Source organism: Monodelphis domestica, chromosome 4 (genome assembly GCF_027887165.1).
Source record: "Monodelphis domestica isolate mMonDom1 chromosome 4, mMonDom1.pri, whole genome shotgun sequence".
In the NCBI taxonomy this organism is placed as follows: Eukaryota; Metazoa; Chordata; class Mammalia; order Didelphimorphia; family Didelphidae; genus Monodelphis; species Monodelphis domestica.
The window spans coordinates 435,785,892-435,809,722 of NC_077230.1; the positions used below are offsets into that span (position 1 = coordinate 435,785,892).

The 23,831-nt window shown below is 43.3% G+C and overlaps 1 protein-coding gene across 1 annotated transcript in view; it reads left to right on the top strand.

Annotated features, from left to right (window-relative positions):
* Positions 1 to 23,831, top strand: part of LOC103098613 (zinc finger protein 470-like) — a 74,193-nt gene that overhangs the window by 23,900 nt on the left and 26,462 nt on the right. Inside the window, exons 4-6 of the mRNA XM_056826255.1 lie at positions 12,876 to 12,980; positions 13,357 to 13,415; positions 19,975 to 20,011. Coding sequence (XP_056682233.1) covers positions 12,876 to 12,980; positions 13,357 to 13,415; positions 19,975 to 20,011 — 201 coding nt within the window. The remainder of the gene's footprint in view (positions 1 to 12,875; positions 12,981 to 13,356; positions 13,416 to 19,974; positions 20,012 to 23,831) is intronic.

Sequence of the window (23,831 nt, forward strand, 5' to 3'; positions counted from 1 at the left end):
CTTGAGAGACTGACTTTGGGACAGAAGTATCAGTTTATCGATTATGCCGGCTTATTAGTTAGACCATCATCATTCCTATCAGGTGACAGGTCAGCGCCCTCTTGAATGACCAGAGAGCCCAGATCTGGCTCAGGCAGTTTAACAGATAGTTGGAGGAGCTCATTGTTCAGCCCCTCCCTTGAACACTCCAAGACATCTATAACTGGTGAATGCCTAATTAGGAGATGCTTCATCACATCCTCAGCCCTTTCCCACATACAAGGTAGAGAACTGAAGGAACAGCATCCAACAGTGTAGAGCAGAATTAATTCCTAATGAATGCATGACTTTGATAGGAAAGGTTATTTCAAACAAATCAGAGGAACCATGAAGAAAATATAGTAATGAGGAGTGCAAAAATTCGTCTCCATACATAGGACAGAGGAGAAAATAAAATGAACAATTGTTATTTTTATTTATTTATTTTTAAGCCCTCACCTTCCGTCTTAGAGTCAATACTGTGTATTGGCTCCAAGGCAGAAGAGGAGTAAGGGCTAGGCAATGGGGGTCAAGTGACTTGCCCAGGGTCACACAGCTGGGAAGTGTCTGAGGCCAGATTTGAACCCAGGACCTCCCGTCTCTAGACCTGACTCTCAATCCACTGAGCTACCCGGCTGCCCCCCAGTTGTTATTTTTAGAAAAATTCAATTCATAATTGAAAGGAAAGCCATTAACTAGGAAATAGATTTGAGGCAAGATTCACTTGTAAAGTCTCATATCCTGGGTATATAAAGAACAAATGCTCATTACATATAGGCATATGAAGAATGGAGACAGTAGATAGATGGTCAAGGCTACGAACACGAATACAGCTTTATTTTTTTTTTTATGCCTTACTTTTGGCCTTTTGAAATAAAAATCCTTCCTAGATGGATAGGAGATGATAACCACTCACCTAGGGACCTCTTCAAGACCAGTAAAGCACAAATTTTTTATAACAGCAGTAAAGGGGAGATGATAGGTAGGTTCCTAAACTATAGATATAATCTCCACCCAGCCTGTTTCACCTCATGGTGTTTTATTTCTTCTTAAGGATTCACTGAAGCTACTCTAAACTTCTTATCTCTAAGTAAGACCCAAAAAATCCAGCTATCTGACTATAAGCTAATCTAATTAGTATGGATTATCAAAAAAGGATAAAGGGGAAGGACTCAGATGTATTTGAGCCCTTACCTAAAGCCTGGGGTTGTTCCTATGTATACCCAGAGTCCCAGATGACCAAACCCTGGGGTTTACCATCACCAAGTGGAATTCTGACAGATGGATCTCAGGCAGATAGTCTCTGTACTTCAGAGAAAAAGTGGTCCACTCCAAGGCAAAGTCTCAAACTCCAGAATCACTAACCTTTCCACAAGATTAGGATTGCCAAGGAGAAAATGCCAGAGCAAAGGTCCTTCCAGCTCAGTCAAAGCCAGATCCAGAGAGTGTGAAAGTTAAAAAACAGTCAAACCCCAAGATCCTCTTCTTCCTTCCAGAATCCTTCCTCTTAGGGCCTGTATCCAAATTTTCCTCTTTTCCTCTTAAAGCTAATTCATGAAATGCACTCTATCCCTTACTTACTTCCTACACCTTGTATCATTTCTAAGACAGAAGAGCTGGAAAGGCTAAGCAATGTGAGTCAGTGACTTCCATAGACTGACACAGCTTGGTAGTGTCTGAGTTCCTGGAGCTACAGGAGGAATGGAAAAGTACAGACAGAGGTTCTGTGACTTTGCCCATTTCACACAGGAAGAGTATCTGAGTGGATTGACTGGGAAAGTATCTGTTTCTTCATGATCCAGACATCAAGCTCCATCCATTGTGTCCCTTAGCTGTCTCTTTGTGGAAAAGAACTTTGCACCATAGCGGAAGCTGCAAATAGGTCATTTCTAACAGGATAAGAGACTCCACTTTGTTTCTAAGGATGGAAGGAAGATGAAAAGAAGAAATCTTGGAGAAAACATCATTCTTACAATGACATGTGAATTAGATGAGTCTATTGGTAAAAAGAGAGGAGGGTAGCAGAATGCATGAGAAAGCAGAACCAGACAACTTGTTGTTTATAAAAAGAGCCTTGACAGAAAACTTCTCAAGGCATTCAATCCAAGGATGCCATTCTGGAATACTTTTTGGGCCAATGTTGCTAAACTCACCCCACTGTGTACCTTTGGATCCCAGGGGAACCTGCAGACCTCTAGTCTGAAAGGATCCTAGAAAGAGGCAAAAGAGCCCTTTACACGATCCAAAGTGACAGCTCCTATTTTGTATTGTTGCTGAGATCTGGAAACAAAGATGGTGCCCATAGACTGGGAAATGACTGAATTACTGAGAATATACTGGAAGATTATGGAGCCATAAGACATGACGAGGGGAAGAGTGTCAAAGAAACATGGGGAGAGTTGTCTGAACTGATGTAGAGAGGAAAGAGCAGAAGCAGAAGGGTGACTTACAGTGTTACTGTGGCAACACTGATCAGTGTAACGAATACCCATGAAACCAGAGCAGGAATGAATTCCCCAAATCTTTTGTTCTTGAAACTTGTTTCAGGAACAAAATAAATCATGTTGGGAATCTAGGTGGCTCTATTGAATGGGCCCCTTCTGTTAAATGAGATATGGCTGTATTTTTATTTAGAACCTAAATACAGTGAAAATATTCCTTCACATATGGATGGGGTAGAAAGTGGTGGGAGAATTTTATAATCTCTCTTACTGAGAGATGGAAATTTAGTACTAATTTTAGCCAACAATTTTATTAACAAATGAATGGTTTGGAGTGAGAGGAGCATTCTCAGCACCACTTTGAACCTCAGGACTAATGATATGATTCCATTTCAACTCTACACTATTACTAACTGTAGGATTTATTTCTACACTTTTGACAACATATCAATGATGGTGAGATATTGTTCGAGAAGGACCCTTTCAGGGACATCATACGCCTGTGGTCCAAAAAGGACTGCTGTAGGGAATAATCTCATTGATCCCATCAGAAGTTTTCTTTGTCATCAGCTTCTTTTGAGCATTCTGCAGCTCTAGCCTAGTACCCACACCAGAACGAGGAGGACGCTGACCTCCTACAGGTATTCATCCACTTAATCCATGTGAAGTCCCCCTACTAAATACATCGATTCTGTTAGCTTCAGGAGTTTCAATCACATCTCCTCATCATCACAGCTTAACTGAAGGACATCGCAAACAATTGAAGCACACTTTATTACCATCTTACTTGCTAGGAGTATACATCACCCTTTTATAAGCCATAGGATATCGTGACGTCTCATTTACAATCTCCATGAGAATTTATGGTTCGACCTTCTTTGTAGCATCAGACTTCCATGGCCTCCACATAATTAGCGGTTCCTAATTGGATGCCCATTACTTCAATGCTATTTCCACTTCCCTTCAACCCGCCATTTTGGTTTTGAAACAACTGCTTGATACTGACTCTTCGTAGATGTTATATGACTATTCCTGTATGTCTCCATCCACTGATGAGGCTCAGATTTTTCTAGAATAATTAGTACTACTGAGTTCCAATCATTAAGCTCTGGGTAAAAGCAGAGAATTATTAACCTCATTATCATCCTAATAACCAATTCACTTTTAGTCACTCTTATAGTCATAATTGCCTTCTGACTTCCCCAACTCTATCTGTACTTAGAAGAATGTAGTCCATATGAACGTGGTTTTGACCCACTAGGTTCTACCCAATTACCATGCTTTAGAAAATTCTTTTTAATAGCAATTACATTCCTTCTATTTGACCTAGAAATTGCACTTTTACTTCCTTTACCATGAGCTACTCAACTCCCAACCCCCAACACTGTATAGTGGTACCTTGACCCATGAGCTTAATTAGTTCTGTAGCCAAGCTCATAACTCAATTTGCTCATGTGTCAAATAAAATTTCCCCATTTAAATAAATGGAAATGCAATTAATCCATTTCAGCCCCCCGCAAAATACAGGAATTTTTGTTTAATATGCTTTTAAGTATAAAAATGTACTTTATAAATAACAAATAGATATATTCGTAGATAATAAAGAATGTAAAGAAATAAACTTGAGTATGAAATGTGATTTACTTTCAAGGTTCTGCAAACATGCTGGAGGAGGTTTTCATTTCCTGTGCTCTTGCTTAATATAAGTTACTCTCTCCACATGTGATACTACATTTAAATGCAAAATTGACCTTACATATTACTTATGATATGTAACTTTATTGCTAAACTTAAGTGCTATTTATTTACTTAATTTTCATCATTTTCTTCACTGAATTTTCTGACTGTTTTGCCACACTTTCCTCGATTTCACTTAGTGGCCGTTTCAACAAAAACCTTTCTGTGGAAGTTTGTTTCTTTATCCCTTTCAGAACGTTTCAATAATGTGTGAAACAAATGCTGTTATTGTGAATTTTAAAACTATTCCACCCTAATCAGAACATTCTTTAGAAGATGTGATTTAGCTATTTCCTGATCAGTAACAATGGAGATACTTGGACTAACAGAATCAGGTCTTGAAAACTACATTTCTCCTCCCTTCTTAGTTTAACAAGATTCTGAAGGTCTGTCTCAAACTCAAGATTTAATTATCTAAGGAATAGCCATCAACAGACAAGTGCAAAAAAAGGACAGACCTCAGGGCTGTCAAGCTATGTCCTCATTGCTACAGATGAGATGCAGAGAAATGATGTAAAAATGTCCATATAAGGCACGGCACTTCCTGGCCCCTCCTCTTTCCCTGAAGAGGTGACTGGCTGGCAGCGTGCTAGGCGTTCCAACATCTTGGGACTGGTGGCAGTTATTGTCTGGGTTTTGGCAGTGAGTTTTGTCCTTGACCTGATTGAGGTTTAGGCATCTCAGCTGAGCCTTTTTTTGGAGTTCAGGTTGATTCCTTCCTCCTTCACACTCCAAACCCTTACTTTCCAGATCTTCTAATCTTCCTGCCCAGTACTAGCCAGGCAGGGGGAGAATCCTTCACCCTTTCCTTCTCCTTTCTTCTTAATCTTATGTACCATATCAATTAAATCACCATAAAATTTGGCAGCTGACTTGGGTATTTTATTGTTTGTTTGTTTGTTTCATTAGGATTTTTTATAAATTAAATCCTTGGCAACCTAAATTAATTATACATTCAGTCTCAGCCATAATTTCACCCTTTTCACCCTTTACATTACACAGCTCTAACGCACGACCTGTTGCAACTTTTTCTGGGTGTCTTTTCAATACTGTTTAATTTTTTCCCAAATCCTCAACATTTCATTAATCTTCCTTAAACTGATAACTTCATCCACCTTTAGCTTCTCCCACTAATTTCCTGCAAAACTTCATATGCTGATGCATATATATATATAAAATAACTCCTTCAATTCCCCCATGTTCAGGACAGAAATAGGTATATTTTGGGGATGGGATTGGATGAGCTACTTTGGGCCAGTAATAAAGGTTTTACATTGTGGGTGAAAGGGTGGGCTAGCTCATGTAAGAGCCTGGTCTAGGGTCCGGCACACATACCAATCAGTCACAGATTAGACAAAAGTCCCTGGAAGGTGTAATTTATTCTTTAAAAGAGGTTTGGAGGGAAAAGGGAATTACTATCAGTATTTCCTAGCTAAAGACCCCAGGAACTACACCTTCATGAGTGCTGGGGGCCATCAGTCCACGACGCCTTGACAGAGCCATGCGTGGTAGCTGGGAAGACCACATAGTGGTCCTTGGTGAGTACCATGGTCAGGGCCCAGCTCCACTTGTAGCTCCAAGGTTCTCAACTGGTGGTGAATGATCAGTCAAAATAAATAACAAATGGAAGACAGCTTAATCATTACGGCCATGGGACTGCTTTGCATCTGACAGCTGCTCCGCTTTCCCGATGTCTGATCTTTATTTTTATACCCATTTTCTTGGCATGCATATACACAAAATCAAAGAGAGATAATTGGAAAAGTGATACATTAACTTTTAACAAATCACTTGATTAACATTCTATATTTTTGTATTGTAATTACAGACAGAATACAATATAAATGATTTCGTCACAGGTGGCTTACTAGGGAGTTTGAGTTACTGATTTGTGTAATTGAGTCACTGAGGCATACTGAAGCTTAGTGTACTTCTACTATTCCTGTACCTATTGTACGGGCCTCTGACAACCCAGAATAAAAGCTTTTTCCTCATCAGAATTAATCATGTTTTATATTCTATTTGAAACAACACTAATCCCAACTCTTATTGTCATTACCAGGTAGGGTAACCAAAATGAACTTTAAATGCTGGACTTTACTTTCTATTTTATACCCTTGTTGGATATCTCCCACTTTTAGTAGCCCTACGAAACCTAAACATCAACTTAGAATCTCTCCACATGTTAACAAATTGCATGACAGTAAATTCTATAAATTACTCAATGTCCAATACCACTTTATAATATGCATGAATAATTGCTTTTATACTTCAAATAGCATTCTGTGGTCTACACCTATGACTTCCTAAGCACACACAAAAGCCCCAATTGCAGGCTCAATGGTCCTAGCAGCCATCCTACTTAAACTAGGGGGCTATGGAATTATACCAATCACTGTATTTACTGAAGCTATTACTATCCACTTACCATATCCATTTATTATTCTATTGATATAGGGCATAATCATAACAAGTTCTATTTGTATATGCTAAACAGACTTAAAATCCTTAATCCCTTACTCCCCAGTAAGTCATATTAGTGATCATCGCCCGCTCCAATACAATCCACACTTGGTTTCATAGGAGCTACCATATTAATAATTGCCCATGTGGGGGCAGCTGGGTGGTTCAATGGATTGAGAGCCAGGCCTAGAGATGAGGGGTCCTGGGTTCAAATCTGACATCAAATACTTCCCAGCTGTGTGGCCCTGGGCAAGTCACTTGGCCCCCAGTGCCTAGCCTTTAACACTCTTCTGCCTTGGAACCAATTCATGGTATTGATTTGTGACAAGGAAATCACTTTAAAAGACTGATATATATTAATTTAAGGTCACCAAGGAATTCAGCTATGTAATTCCTAAATGAAAACTCAAGTCAGCCGTCAACCTTTTATGGAGTTTAATTACAAACAGGATGAAGAAAGGTATTAGAGATAGAGAGAGAGAGGGAGAGAGAAAGGGGAGAGAAGGGAATAGGGCTTAAATACCCCTTCTGTTTAGGCTGGGCCAAAAGGCCCAAGCCCTTAGATAGCTGGGGCAAAGAAAGGAGATCAGTCCCTATTACTCACGTGACCAAAATGGAGAAACAGTCTCAGGGGCCTCCACCTCCAGCTTCCTTCAGAGCAAGCTTCTCAGAGCACCTCTCCAACCACTCAGAGCCAAAACTCTCCAACCAACCACCCCTCAGTCCTCAGACCCCTCTCTCTTTAAGCAAACCATCCAAGTTCCCTCCCCTCCATTCTCACATCTACCAATCACTGTCCATGTCTTCCCTGTGCCAATGGTGGCTCTACCTTAACCCAGGACCGCCCAGAGGTCTGTGGCTTTGCACATGTCTGTTGAAGGTCATATTCTCAAATTATTAAATCTTGATCCTTTGCTTCAGCCCTTCCTAAATCCTGTTACCCTGAGTAGGGTAGAGATTGGAATAATTAAATTTTGATCTATGCTGCAGCCCTTCCTAAATCCTGTTAGGACTGAGTAGGGTGGAGATTGTAATTTCCAAGACCTGGTTCTGTCATTCCAAGTATCTCTATTGTATCAATTCTAAAATCAATCATGACTCAAAGAACTTCCTGTTCTATGCTTAAGCATAGGTCAAAGCCCTTTCCATTGTTCAGTAAAAGGTTTCTGTCCTAAAGAAACCTTAAGTAGGGAGGAGAGTGACCCTCCCATGCCAATGGGGTTCACATTCTAATAGACTATTAGTAGGAAATTTTTCAAGTATGAAATTTCCCAATGGTGAAATTTCCAACATTTATAAGTCTAAGAAATTTTAAGGTTTACAGATTTCAATATGGAAGGTGAGGGCTTTAAAAAAAATAATTGCCCTTGGCCTTACATCTTCCATATTATTCTGTCTCAACAACACTACCTATGAACAAATTCACAGCCATACAATAATCTTTGCTCGAGGATTACAAATTATCTTACCACTAATATGGTGACTACTAGCCAGTCTTGCTAACCTAGCCTTTCCACCATCAATTAACCTCCTAGGAGGACTAATAGTCATTATCTCATCCTTCTCATGATCTAACTTCTCCATTCTGCCTTGAAAAGTAAACACAGTGATTGTGGCCCAATACTCCTTATACATATTAATTACCTCACAAGGAAGAGAATGTACTCTTCACCTAACCCCTATTCACCCTTCACAAGACATTCTGCCATTAATCATCTTATCATTAAGTCCAAAATATATTTTGGGCTTAACATACTGCAAGTATAGTTTAACCAAAATATTAGATTGTGAATCTAAACACAGAAGTTTAAACCTTCCTATATGCCAAGACAGAATCAAGAACTGCTACCTCCTGAATCCATACCTAACAGTAGGGCTTTCTTACTTTTAGAGGATAGTAGTTATGCATTGGTCTCAGGAACCAAAAACTTTGGTGCAACTCCAAATAAAAGGAATGAATCACCTCTTTAACTCAACCACCCTACTGTCTATTACATTATGAATTACACCCTTATTATATAACCTTTTACTTCCACCCAAAATAAAACACTTCCTACTATATTGCAAAAATATGGTTATATTAGCTTTCCTAATTAACCTTCCATCCAACCCATTTTTATATATTCAGGTCAAGAATCCATTATCACTAATTGACACTGATTCTCAATTCACACATTCAACATTTCGATAAGTTTTAAATTAGATTTTTCTATTATTTTTATTCTAATTGCCTTATTTGTTACCTGATCAGTCCTAGAATTCTCCTTATGATATATACGTTCAGATCTTAATATATTCTGATTCTTCAAATACCTAATTACATTTCTCCTTACAATAATCATCCTAGTATCGGCTAACAATCTTCCCCAACTATTTATTGGATGAGAAGGTGTAGGCAATAAATCATTTATATTAATCGGATGATGATATGGGCATACCAGATGCTAACACGGCTGCCCTCCAAGCAATCTTCTACAACCCTATTGGTGACATCGGATTTATACTTACAATAGCAGGACTTATGAGAAACAATACCTCAGGAGACCTGCAGCGTGTCTTTTCTACCAATATAAATACATTTGCTCTCTTTGGCTTAATCATTGCTATAACAGGAACATCAGCCCAATTTGACCTTCCCCTATGACTTCCATCAGCACTAGAAAGGCCAACCCCTGTATCAGCCCTACTTCATTCAGTCAAGCACTATAGTAGTAGCAGGCATTTTCCTCTTAATCCGATTTTACCCTATAATAGAAAATAATCAGACAATCCTAACAATTGCCTTATGCTTAGGGGCAATCGCAGCATTATTTCCAGCCATTTGCACAATTCCACAAAATGGAAACCTGCCATTGATTGTGAAGTATTATGGGACTTTTACTAATAATCGTGTTTGATTTCAGAAGATGGGATCACAAAAGAGCCACTGCACAATGCAAAGAAGCACAAGGTCAAGAGTCCAACAATCCCTGTGGGATAGATAAAGATCTGCATCAATACAGAGGACTTGTTTTGAAGTTTGAGGATGCAGTGGTTTGACATATCCAAATCCTGAACTTCCTCGTGCCGGACTTCTACAAGTACCTTACTTTGGCCTTCATTTTGGCTCCCCTATTCCTGAAATTGAAGGTAAAATTAGATCAGGGAATCACATTTCCCTTTTACCTCAGAATCTAGCCCCTTCTCTCTTATAGTGTAGCAATTTTCTATAGTCCTGACTGCTGATGGGTAAGTATGATATTGCTGCAATTGTCCTACAGGCTTGTAGGATATAAATCAGTTTAGTTGGGCCTTGCTGGTGATTTGAGGACATGTTATGTTTTTTTTTATTCATAATTTTATACATATAAGATTTTGATATATATTTTTTTATCTAGAATTTAATTTTTTCTTTTCTATTTGGGTTTTTTGGAGGTGGGGGGGTTAGCTTTCATTTGAGAATTGATTCATGTACCTCATAACTCAGCCATGTATCCCAGGGTGATTCTAGTGTTGGTCAATACCTTCCTCAGGGGGGGAATTGTATAATTATCCTAAAATCCAAGATTTAAATTCTTTTAAAGCAATTTTAGGAAAAGAAAATTGCTAGCACCCTGAATCAAGAAGGAGGATCTTTGGAGAAGATGTTATAAGGATGCCTACAGAAACTACACACTACATCAAAAGATTGTAAGAGGGGAAAGGGGTTAATTTTTAAAGGGTTAGACTGGATTATTTGAGTGTGGTAGCCAGGAATTTAATATATTCCAAAGAGATTTATTTGCAATTTATTTACAAAATGTAGAAAGAGTGAAATAAGAAAATCAGAGAGAGGATAAGGTAAGTCTCTCCTGAGGTTAGTTTTTGTTTGGTTGGGTTTTTTTGTTTGTTTGTTTGTTTTTTTTTTCAGAAAACCCAGCAGTTAAGAGTCAGCTTTTCACTCACCATGTGTCAGTTCAAAGGAAGAGATTTTAGAACAACCTCACCATGAACAGGGTCTCGGGTCCAGCCTCCACTTCCAAAGAATGAAGCCGTGTCCCTCACAGGAAGTGATCGCTCCTTTTAAAGAAGCTCCTTTTGCATCACTTCCTGTGTCTTCCTCCACTTTTTATCTGGACAATCAGAGTCTAAAACTTTGCTTAGGTCTTCCCAGGAGGCAGGCACTCAATTCTGATTCATCTCCTACTATTGTACACGTGGGTCACAGACCTCCCACTTCATGATTAAGTGGGATGTTTGCGCTTTTGGTGATTAGATCTAAAAATGGGCAGGTCTCCATACTCAACTTTAAGTAGGGTGTTCTAAAAATAGGCAGGGGTTATGATTTAATCTTCATAGCCAGGGGAGAGTGAATTTTGGGATATACTGAACTGAAGAGGGCATAACATAAACTCTTATGCCAAAGGTAGATGCCCCCCAAATGGCGTTTTGTCAATGCGTCTATCAATCATTTTTGTTTTCTTTCTTTTTTCTTTCCCTCTTATCCCCAAATTGTTGTAATTCCCTCTATGTAAAGTGCCGTACTTTATACACCTCTAGTAAGACACTTTAGAGGTATAAGCTGGTTATTTGAAATGATTCACTGGGGAGACTAGGCATGTGAATCCTCCAGAAACCCCAAATGAGGAGATCTTAACATGCTGGTCTCCCAAAGAATCAAAGGGGGATCCACTCCCAGGATCACGTCATTGTGCTCCAGTGTGGGTCACAGGACAGTGACTCAGGCACCTGACCCAGAAAGGATCAGGTTATGGATCTGGGGTAATGGAGAAGATATGAAAGAGGGGGTTCCAGAAAGTGGGGCTCTCTCTATTCACTTGGGAATGCAGCTAAAGGACGGTGGAGGAGAAAGCCATGTGGAGAGCCCCCAGGTGGCTAGTTTAGAATAGGTTTCTTTCTCTATAACTTGTCTGTCTTCTCTCATTCAAGTCAATATTCATAAACTCTACGGAAATTGAGGACCAGAGTTTAATTTAGCTTTAACAAGATGCTCTGGCTGTGAGGGAGAAAGACCCCTAATCCCTTATATGAGGGTTTGATTTTAATGTTAGCAGTGGGCTTGAGATAATCATCATTGCAATTCAAAGATAGTTAGCGTAAGGCATGATTTTAGTAGGCTTTTTGTGAACATTCTAGTATGAGTATTAGGGTTTCCGATGGAGTAAATAAGTGCTTCAGCGTACGCCTTCGTGTCAGCCTCTCCCTTCAAAGCTGATATATCATGCTCCCTGGCTTGTGATCTGGTAGGCATCACCAGGGACTGTCCATCCCCACCCACTCTTATCTTGTGTCACTAAGCCCAGGAACATCCTCTCCCCCCGATGTCTATCAAGTGACTCTGAAGTAACAGTCAAATGATTTCTTTTCCAATAAGGAGTGCTTCCTAGTTGGCCCAGCCAATGAGCATTGCTGGTGGGTGTCTCTAATTTTAGAGGGGTCTGGCCATTTTCTTGTGCTAGTTTTGTTCTGGTATAAAAGCTTGTCTAATTCTTTGGAGTATAAAAGAAGTTCAGTGTTCAGGGTCTCAGGAGTCCAGCTTTATCTTTCAACAAACCTAATTAATTAACTGGCTTAGAGATTTTGACTCAGTTAATCTGTTTGTGCTTAGAAATTATGCAACATGGTTAAGGCACATCCTACCTCGTCTCTCTCAATATAACACCAGACTGCTCTCCTTCACTTAGCTAGAATCAGAGTCTGATCCCATATACCTCTTTGGAATCCTCTTTATGCTTTCTTCTAGATAAAGAGTATTTTAGCCTTTTAGGAAATTAAGTAGAAAATTCCTTTGTGTTGTTTTGTTTTCTCATTAATTGCTGGTAATATTTTTTCTCCAAGAATACTCAGTACTTTGTACTTTCTCCCAAACTCTTCATAAAATGTTCTTACCAGATCAATGCTGATCCTGTGTTAAGGAGTAATCAGATCACTTCACTTTCTCCTCTACAAAATCCCACACTTCACTCAGCGCACCAATCATCTCCCTGACTGCATAGGGGAAAGCATTTCAGTGCAAGACACTTCACCATGTTTTAGTCTTCACAACATGCTTCTCACTTCAGACACAAAATGCCTTTGTCAGCATCCCACTGGGCTCTGATTGGTCTCCAGTGCTTCAGGGTTAGGAGTGCTTCCGTGTCCTCCTGTGAGTTGAGGACGGTTGGAAAAGATGAATTCTGAAGGTTCAGGAGTAAATCTCATGACTTTTACTGGTTTAGGGCATCAGTAACATTCCAGGATGTGGCTGTGGACTTCACCTGGAAGGAGCAGTGCCTGTTGGACCCTTCTCAGACAGAGCTGTACAAGGAGGTCATGCTGGAGAATGTGCAGAATCTGCTTTCTGTGAGTACAGACCACTTCCTCTGATAACTCCACTTCTACCATTAAAGAAATGTCTTCATTCTATGCCACATATGCAGGATTTTGAGCCGTTAATGATTAAAAAAGCAAGTGCTTTTCTCTGCACAGGGTCCTTTTGTTGCCTGGTTTTCATTAAAAAATAAGTCTTTGAACTATGCGATGGGGAACTGGTACTTTGCTTTGTTGCTTATGAAATTGTCTCTCTTCTATTTTAGGTAGCTTCAGGTCAAACCTTAAACCAGTGGTATAGATTCACATTCCTGAAACTAATCTCAGAAGCCATTTAGTCTAGCCTCTGATTGGATCTGCATTTTATGTGCAAAATCTCTGTTAATGCCCAGGTATCTTTTCCTTTCAGATGGGCATTGCAGGGAACCCTGTCCCTGCCAAGGCAGCCCTTGCCCTTCGAAATATATTGTTAGCCAAACCATGTAGTTCTTCACTGCATAAGGCACCATTAATGAATTTTTAGCTGTGACTCCTTGGGTATCATCATAAAACTCCAGGGTTTCTGGAACCAGCAAAAGATTAAAGAGAACTCATGCTGTTCATTTCCTGAGAGAAGGATGATGGACTCAATATAGAGTATTGTTAAGATTAAAATTTAGGGGAGACTGAGGCAGGTAGAAATTAGTTTCTCTCTGTAAGGAGTATTATATTTTATGAAGTTTATTAAGGATTAAGGATTAAAGAAAATACAGGATAAGAAAAATGTGCCTAGGCCAGAGAGGCCTAGACAAGACCTCACCTACATTATGGAAAGAGCCACGTCTGCCCCAAAGCGGAAGTCTAAGAGAGCCACAAAAGCCCTTGCAATCAGCTTAAATCCCTTCTCGATCTCGCCCATCTCAGAATTCTGTGAGATTACAAAGCATTTTGGGGAAGTAGAGCAAGGGCTTGTGGGGATTGAAGTCCAGAGTTCGAGTCTATTTTTACAGTATGAGACATAATAAATGGTATATTATAAAATAAGATGAAAATTTAGCATCTGTGCACTAGGTGGTATAATGTCTTTGGATCTGAAGAGAATAGAAGGAAACATATTCCACATTGAAAATTATTGTACGAGAGTTTAAAAGAGTGAAGTTGTTTCTTAGCGTTGTATACAAAATTTACCAAGGATGACCATGTGATAGTGCATCCAAAATGATGAGAACAGAATACCTGGAAGGTCACTAGAGACTGACAAAGTTGTAAGCATACAACAAGTGACAGTTAAAGGAAAGATAGAAAAGGCAACAGAGAAAGACTATCTTCTACTATAGACAGAGGAAGCTCAGGCAAGGGTTTGAGTTGTAGTCTAGCTGTAGGGGGTGTGAAGGAGGAATTGGGAAAGCATGCAACAAGACAAGAAGCAATGACTGAGTGGTGACTGTCAATCAAAGGAAGATTCCATTTTGGAATGTTACTGGGAAACAGTTGAAGGCAAGAGCCAACTGCTGGCTAATTTCTGGGCTTCTTCTTGAATGATGGTGGTGACTTTGAAGGAAGAAGCTGGGTTTATCTCTGGGACTTGGGATAATCAAGTTGGAGGTGGCCTGGCTGATTTGAAGACAGAAGAAGAAGGACAATAGTCCATATCTCTCTCTCTGACTGGCTCTGTTTCATGCTAGTAACTGGATTGCCATTTCTCTCAATATCCTCCAACCTAAGACTCACTGTAGATAAAAAGGAAACCTCCAACCCTCTTACCTCCATCCTCCATCTTGTCTTATTTTCCCCAATAAACCCTTACTTGAGATAAAATAAGATAAAGACTATATCATTTGAAACATCTTAGCTCACCCTGAGTGACTTAGAAGGAAGCTGAAGAAGAAGGAGGGAGGGGAAGCTGAAGGGAAGCAGAGGAGAGGAAGGGAGATTGGAAGAGGGAGGAAAGGAGGTTTAGAGGGAGGAGGGTAAGACAAAAGAAAGATAGCGCCTGATCTATTAGTTGTCAAGTACTCATCAAATATACCCCCTCCAATATTATCTATTACAGGGGCTTGGTCAGGCCACTCCTCCATTCTGACCTCATGGCCTGAATTGTGAAGGGTGATGAGACTCCTGGGCTTGCCTGTCTCACAGCTCTGTTGTGAGCTTTCAGTGTTAGGGTTTGGGAAGCTATTTCTAAAGTCAACCATCTTGCAGATATGACCAATTGTTTGGTGTGTTCAAAGACTGGTTCTACTTATTTAAGTTTTTAAAAGTCGTCTTTGACTGGAGAAATAGAATAAAAATATATTTACTTTCTTCCTTCAGAGGAAGGAGCTTTTATTTCTGTGTATGTGTGTCTTTGTGTTTCTATCATTATTTCTTTTCTTCAGACGCTGAGGCCGGTTTTGAAGTGGAGATGTCTACAAGATGGGCCTTTTTCAGAAGGATTTGGCCCCAAAAGATGCAAGAATGAGCGTGCCCCTGACTTCATTTTGAGAGAAATATGTGGCTAATACCAAGTGTAAACCTCAAAATTTCTCAGACTTATGAATGTTAGGGGTTTCCCCCATTGGGGAATCTTCTACTTTAAAAAATTCCCTAGCAGATGGTGAGAACTCTACTTGAGTGTGGGGGCTCCTAGCTATGGGAGTGTCCCTGCTCCACCCTACTTAAGACTGCTCTAGGACAGAAAACTGTTTGCTAAACAATGAAAGTATTTTGATCCATGCTTATGGAAGGGACAGGAAGTTCTTTGAGTCATGACTGTTTTAGAATTGATACAATGGGATACTAAGCACCTATAAAAGTGGGGCAACTTGTAAACTACTTAAACCTAAAAGGGTGATAACTTATTCAGAGGTTTTTTCTAAATGAAATTTGTTGACACAGCAGCATTTTTTCCTGACTTACTAAAGAGATTAAAACTACTCAGATGTGAATTCAAAATGGGCGGTCCTTTAGAAACATTTACAGTGATTGGTAGATGTAAGGACTTAGGGGAGGTGACAGAGGAGATTTTGCCCTTAAAAATAAGAGCTCAGAGAAGAGCAAAAGATATCTCTATTTCTGACTCTCATTCTGAAGGAGAGCTCCTTGAGGAGCTCCTCTGAGGGGCTCTGTCCCTCTGGGATAGGAGCTCTGGGGGCTCTTGAGAGAGGCCCTTTGAAACAATCTCTGGCTGGAAGACTCTTTGAGGAAGGACGCTGGCCTGGTGTCACTAGAATCCTTGTTTAGTCAGACCTTGTGGTGAGTGTTAAAAAACTGAAAATCCATTCAGATAGGCTTTCACAAAAAGCTCCATAATTACTTAATGTCAGAATATCTCCATGTAGAGAAAGCTCTTGATTGAAGCTGAGCTTCTGTTTGCCACTCTTAGCTTATTTAACAGAAGAAGATTCGCACTAGAGAGAAACTATCACACAGCAATCATCTCTTATTCCCATCCCAAGAATTCCTTTTGTGGAGCCAAGATGGCAGCAGCGTAGTAGCAGGAGCCTTCTGAATCTCCTTCCAACAGATCATTACAAATGTGAGTTTTAAAATTAATAATCAATAACTAAATATTATATTTTATAAAGTTTTATTAATAACTAGGGCAAAAGAACTTCCTGAATTCAGCCCAGTTGCTGGTCCAAAAGGAGCAAGAGGGAGGAGTTACAGCCACTTAAATACAATCCCACAAATTGCTGGGACTCAGGAAAAAGGAATTTTGGGAAATACTAAGGGACTTCTGGGGGATGAAGTCCAAAGGCTCAAAATCTCCATTTATACACAAAGCATTTCACAAGGATCTAAATCTAAACCAGAGGAGTGAAGGGGCTCTCCCACTGGACACAGTGTGAAAGGTAGGAAGTGAGTGGCCATTCCCAAGCTTTAAGGGGGTGAAAGTGCACTACTGCAAGAGCCAGCTGACCACAGCTCCCCCGCAGCTTCCTGTGCCAGCTCGAAGGGACCCAGGCCTGCTCTCACACTCAGATGCCAGAGGGTTCAGGATCACCAGGAACCGCAGCAGATAAAACAGCAGCAGGGAATGTCTGCTTCCGGATGGATGTCCGGGCATCTCCTTAGCTCAGGGCACCAGGAAGAACCTCCTCAATGATTTCTACGCAGAAAAGGTCCCAGCCCCTCCCCCATCCTCTCCCATCTGCCTCCTGCTTCCATCCCAGTCCAGCTTCCTGGACACAGTCACACAGGAAGTGGCTGATCCAGGATCCCCTCCGAGATCCTGTGCTGAGGGAATCCCCTGAAAGATTCATTCCGAGGTCCTAGGTTCAGATTCTGACTGACACGAGTCTGTCTCTTCTTGAGTCCCCCAAGGCAGAAGGAACACTAAGATATTCAAAGAGATCCCTGGAGGAGGGGAAGCTGTGGGAGGGGGCTGGGCCTGGGCCCTGGAGAGTTAGCTGCTCTGCTCTGCCTCAGTTTCCTCCTCTGTCAGGAGGCGCTGTGAGGAGGGGGCTCCGGGCTGCCCTCAGAATAGGTTGTTGAAAATACGCGGCAAGGCACGAAGCGGGCTTCAAAGTGCAGATAAACTTATCCTCGTTCTGAGCGCGCCCCTGCTTCTGTTAGGGGGAGACCCCGAGGAGGGTCCAGCAGGTGCCGGGTGGCGAGTTGTGGTTATGCCATTGGCTGGCTGGGTCAGGAGCTTCGGGGCCAGGCTCGAGGTGCTAAAACTGGGCTTCTCCCATTCTCTGAGGGGGTCAAACTGTGGCCTGGAAGTTTGGGCCCCCCAGTTTGAGCGGACAGACAAAGGAGCGAAGTGGAGAAGGGGGCGGGGCTTGGGTGAAAGCCAATAAAAAGCCAGCTTCAGCCAGGAGATTCTGCATCTGCCTTATGAACACAGGCGCCGCCCTCTCACGAAAAAGAAATAAACTGTCTTTTCTGCTCAGAACTCCGGACTCCGAGCTTTTATGGGAAAAGTGGGCCTCCGGGGGGTGCTCTCCACCCCCGTTCCACACCGGGGGTTCCCGGCACCCACTGCCCAGGCTGTGAGGAGCTCCGATCCATGGATCAATCAATCAATTAGTGGGCACGTATTAGGCACCTGCTGTGTGCCAGGCTTTAGCCTGAAGCAGCTTCCAGTGTAAAGAAACAGCAGCAGGGCAAGACTGGAAGCAGAAACGGGAGGAAGAGGGAGAAGGCTGCAGCCCCCAGATGGGGGAACATTTCCTTTTATACTCCCCTCTCCCCCCTCCACCCACCCTCTGCATGGCTAAGCCCGGCCAGGAGGACTCCATTTCCCAGCATGCAATTTTTGGTCCTCCCATGTACAGGACTCCATTTCCCAGAATATGGGTTTCCTGACTTCTCCCTAGTCTTGGCTCCTCCCCACTGGGGCAGCCCCAAGGCATGCTGGGAATCTCCTGTGGTCAGCCTCAGACCCTGGAAGGTGCACGGGTGTTGTTCTTGAGCCTTTGTGGGTCAGCGGGATAGGGGAGGGATTCTAAACTAAACTAACACTAAACCGAGGGGTCCATTTCCCAGAATGCCTCAGTCATGATCTCACGTAAGCCATGACTCTCCCCTGGGTAAGACTCCATTTCCCAGAATGCCGGCCGTTTAACATCACCCAAGTCTTTTGACATATTTTCCTGTGGCAGCCGCAAGGCATGCTGGGAATCTCACATGGGCAGTCTCAGCTCCTGGAAGGAACTCTGGTGTTGTTCCTTAGCTGGGTGAGCGGGGGAGAGGAGGGAGGCTTTGGGGGGAGGGAGAGGACCCCCTGCTCTGGCAGCTGAGACTTTCTGCTCCCTAAGTCCTAGGGTACTGCAAGCCCGGGGTGGACCGGTTCCCCGTTAGTAAGCCTGGGAGTGTGGGCGAAAGCGTGTGCGCATGTGCCAGTAGAGCGGATGGCCTGGGGTGGTGTGCTGAGGTGTAAAAACTGTGTATGGGGGGTGGGGAGAGTCCGTGAGTGTGTGTGTTTTTAGGGGAGATCCCAGCCCGGCCTGCCCAGGCCATGGGGAGCGGCGGTCCATTGATCGATAAGTCAGTCAGTCAGTAGACATTTATTAGACACTTGCTGTGTGCCAGGTTCTAGAGGCAGCTAGAGTCTAAAGAAGTCTAAAGAAGCATCAGGGCAGGGCTGGAAGGGGAACCGGGTGGGAGGAAGAAGGCCCAGGCAGGAGAACTCCATTTCCCAGAATGCCAGGGTTCTGGCATCACCCACTCTTGGCATGTCCTCCTGTGGCAGCCCCAAGGCATGCTGGGAATCTCCTTTGGGCAGTCTCAGCACCTGGAAGGCTCCTAGCTGTGCTGCTTGGACCCATGCTGGGGGAGAGGGGGAGAGGAGGGAGTCAGTGCGCAGGCGCGGCCTCGGCTCCCTTTTCTGTCAGCTGAGACCCTGTTCCCTAAATCTTGGGGGCCTGGAAGACCAGGATGTACCAGTTCCCCGAGTCTTAGCTTGGGAGCAGGGCGTGGCTTGTGCACCTGTGCAACAGGAGAGGCGGGGCCGGAGCTCTCTACTACAGTGAAAATGCTTGGGGGGGGCCTGGTCTCTGAGCGGGTGGGTGTGTCTCCATCACTTTAAAGAACCTAGAAAAGGGACAAACCCGGAAGTGTCCCAGTAGACCCGGGAAGCTCCTCGTAGACCAGGAACCTTTGCGGGGCTTTGCTGCGTCTCCCTTCGCCCCCCCCCCCAACCCCAGAATAAAGCCGCTGGGGGAGGGGTGCAGTCTCAGGATGGGGGAGGGGCTGGTCGGGCTTTTCTCCAAAAGGGACATTCAGGTCAGAACACACCGAGGGGAGCTTGGTCAGGGGCCAGCGGGGGTGCCCGTGCCCCGTGCCCGGGAAGGAGCCCTGATGTTGGGCCCTGCACAAGTGCCAGCACTCTCTCCCCATCCCCCACCCGATACCCGGCTCCCTCTCCAGAGGGGATGGGAGGCTTCTTCCTGGCCAGTCCAAGGACTTTCCCAGCCCGAGTCTCCCGGTTCCCCCCTGAGGCCAGGGAAAGCCTGGGAGCCCCTCTGAGCCCTCCCTCTCTCTTCCCCCTCAGGCGCACCCAGAGGAAGCCCCTCCCCCTCGGAACTGCCACCCCCTGAAGCACCCCAGGGTGGCCCCTCAGAGGAATGGCCCCCGGGACCCCGAGGCCCCCCTCCCAGGTGAGTGCAGCTGAAGGAAAGGGCTGGAAGGGCTGCCGAGAAGGGCTCCAGCCAGGCTCCTCCTCCGAGCCAGGGGAGGGGGGGGTGGTTTGCTTCCCGGGTCAGGCAGTGGCTCAGCCCCCACCAGGCCTTTGGGCCTCATCAGATAGTGAGAAGTGGGGGAGGGGTCGGGGTCTGGTCCGGGCTGGCTGGCGCTGCTGGGCACATCCAGCACCTTGTTCTGGCCTCCTGGGGTGGGCCTTGAGCTTCTCCCCACAGTCCCCGCTCACAGCCCCTCCCCCCGGCCACAGGAGGGCCTCTCTGGTGGGTGCTAGGAATGGGGGGGTGACAGCGTTGGGCTTCCCCAGCGCCAGGAGGAAGAGCCTGGCAGGGCTGGCACCGAGCTGGGCACAGGGGGGCCAGGGGAGGGGGCTGGGCTGGCCGAGGAGAGCAGGCCTGGGGGGGAGCCAGGGAGGCGGGGCCTGGCAGGAAGGTGCCATCCAAGGGCTCTTCTGGTTCCTGAAGGCCAGTCAGGGACAGGGCGGCCCCCTGAGCTGGGTGAGCCCTGGCTGTGCCCGGCTTGGGGGTTCCTGCAGTTCCTCCTTGGAGAACATTGGGAGGGTCAGAGAGGGCTCTGGGCCTCGGTCCTCGGGGAGCCCGAAGTTGGCCTAAATCTTCCCAGGCTCAAACAACCCCGGCCGGGCCGAGCTTGTCTCCTGGACCTCCTCAGGCCAGCGAGTCCCGCCATTCAGGGGAGCCCGGCTCCTCCTGCAGGGCCTCCAGCTGGGGTTCCTCCCCCAGAAGCCTTTGATGTCTGACACCCCAAACTCCATCCCTTCCAATAATGCTGTTGTAATGGACGTCTGCCGCGGGGCTTGTGCCCTCCCTGGGCTGGCTCGTCCCAACTGCAGTTACTTACCCAAAGGCTCCTCCTGTGTGATCACTGGGTTCTTGGTCAGTGACATGCAGGCAGTGCACAACCCCCCTATCAGCATCCTGTGAAGCCCTGCGGAGGGCGCAGATGAGGAGTTCTTCACCCAGAGGGCCGTCCAGGACAGGCATCGCCTTGCCAGGATGCAGAACGCAAATACAGCGTCAATGATAATGTCCGGTTAGATTATTTCCAAGTCAAATCCCGTTTCTCTCCTCGATTCATGGCTTGATGAGCTGCCTTTGGCTGACCCACAGTGTTTTCGAGAGAGTCTTGGCTGGCTTGGACAGAGACCTGCCATGACAGTGACAACATCTCGAAACAGGAGCTTCCTGCCGTGACCAACGCGTCGGAGGCAGCAGTCTAGTGGCCGTCCCAAACGCTCTTACTCCAAGTGGCAAGTTTTACCAGTCGCTTTAGAGCAGGACGTTCCCAGGATTCACACACACAACATATTTCACCCCACGCGTTTTTCTGATTTTCTTTTCCATAGAGCTCATCCTGGCATAAGGATCAGTTAGTAGAAATCATTGCTTTGAAAACTTCCTGGCTTTCTTGTTATCATTTAATTGGAAGTAATCCATGTGCTCTTAATGCACTGTGAAACTCCTTAAGACCTTCATTCAAATGCTGATTGTGAGTCCTCGTCAATTATGGCACTGGGAGACCTGGCAGGTTCATAACATGAAGCCTTCCCAGGCATGGCAGGAGTTCTTGAGTTTTCACCTGCAGAATTGTGCTTCGCATCCTCAAGGCTTCCTTAAGATCTCGCTTTCTAAGAAATTCACTAAGAACTTCTTTCTTTATCAAGAACTAACCCCAAGGGTGGTGATTCTGTGGTTCAATTTTAGATTTTTGAGCATCTTTTTTGGTCAGATCTAGGTTCAAATTTTCTGTTCTGATGTCATTTAGGAATGTTTTTCTGTTAATTATCTTGGCCAAGTGTATCGCTTTCCCTATTGCGCATTTTCTATAAGTTGGACCATAGTGACATCATGCTCCTATTCGCTCTTCTTTTAATCATCAATCTGGCAATGACAAAATAGAGAACAATATAGGCAGGTCTGATCCCCAAAGAGAGGGAAACGATCATTTCTTCATAGGGTAGAAGTTGTAACGTTAATGATTCACCTGTTAGAGAAGAGATTAAGTCTCTGTCTTTGAAGGTTTAAGAAATAAATAGAAAAAGGTAGGTAAAAGGGAAGTCTCTGAAACTTCTTCCCATAAGGAGATTTTACCTTTGTCATGTAGAGTGGCCGACCTGCCCAAAGAAGTTTCTTGTTTAGCGCTTTCATCATTGACATTTAATTGAATAATGTGGTTGAATGGATTAAAAGACAGAAATCCTTAGACTAAGCTCCAAAGAATCGGTGTTAACCCCAGCCTTTAAAAGGGTTTAAATTGTTAAACATATCTTAATTGTGTCCATCCTGGTAAATTAAAATTAGACTTGACTGTGCTTCTCACTTTGAAAATAACTTTCTAAATGGAATCATCCGTTAGTAAAATACTCAGTCTGCTTATAAGAGCCGTGTGAGGGTCAGCAATTTAGACGACAACCTGCACAGGGAGGGAAAATTGGTTTGAGATCAACAAGCAATTGACTTTTAGAGCGAATCTGGAATTCCGGACTGCTGAATTAAATGAATTCAACAGTCTGTAATATTAGAAATTTATTACCATCCTTATAGAAGGAAGGGGCGATTAAGCAGTAAGGTTTTTCACAGTTAAGGGAAAGTGTCTTTTAGTTCCTTTACTTATTTAGAATACTGACATTAAAAAAGGAAAAAGTTTGAATCTGTAAATTTGAGACCGAAAAGATGCTAAGACTAATGAATAAGACAGATATACTAATTGGATGTTCCCTTCATGTCCTTTCATTTGTTAAGCTATCACTCACTAACACTGCTACTACTTTCTCCTGTCATTACTGTCTCTTAAGGAAAAAGATGAAAGGTAGGCCAAAGTGTGGACATTCGGAACAAAGGTAGCAGCTTTTCACAAAAGCAGGTCCTTTTGGATGGAATCATTGAACTTGATGATCTTGTGCAATTTTATCTCCTTTCTTTTTTGGGGGGGTGCTTGGGGGGGACTATTTAAGGACTATTTCTTTACTTTAGACTTCAAAACGGAGTCTTTAGAATTGAAGATGGGCTCTGTCCTTTAGCATGTAGAAGAATTTGGGTAAGATGATGGAGTTGTGGGATTTTAGCCCAGATAAGAGGCCATTTCCAAGAATTCTGCCCAGGATTTTAACTCTTATTCCTGACTTAATCACTTTAGGGGAAGTATTTGACCAAAACAGTTGTTTCTTGTCTCAAAAATTTATTACAAGCTTCTCAGCTCAGTAGCCTAGATTTCTTTAAGGTTCCGTTCCTGTTCTCTTAAGACAATTATTGGAAATTTATATACGGTATATTTCTAACAGTACTAGATCAAAAAGCTAGCTTATCCTTTTTAAAAATTTGAAGGTATTTATGAATATATATATATATATATATATATATATATATATATTTTTTGTAGCCTGGTTAAGATAATTTGACTCTAATTTCTATATTTTCAAAATCTAAGCCCTTAACTGAAATTTTTTATTAAGAAAGGCTAATCCTTTGGATAGCTTTTTAAGAATAATGTCAAATTTACAGACTTATTTTGAAGGACTGAGGCACTTGGATTAGGTCCAGCAGAACTCCTACAGAAATTTTCTCTTCCAAGTAGAAATAGAAAGTACCTAGCTATAGACAAAATCCACCCATCTCTGGTGATGACACAAAACCACCCCTGTGGGCCCATCTCAATGATCCTGCATTTGACTCACTAGAAATTATAAAGAAAAGGCTAGTAACCACAATCTATACTGACAAGACAAGATCAAATATCCTATGAAAAAAATCACCCTACAAGAGA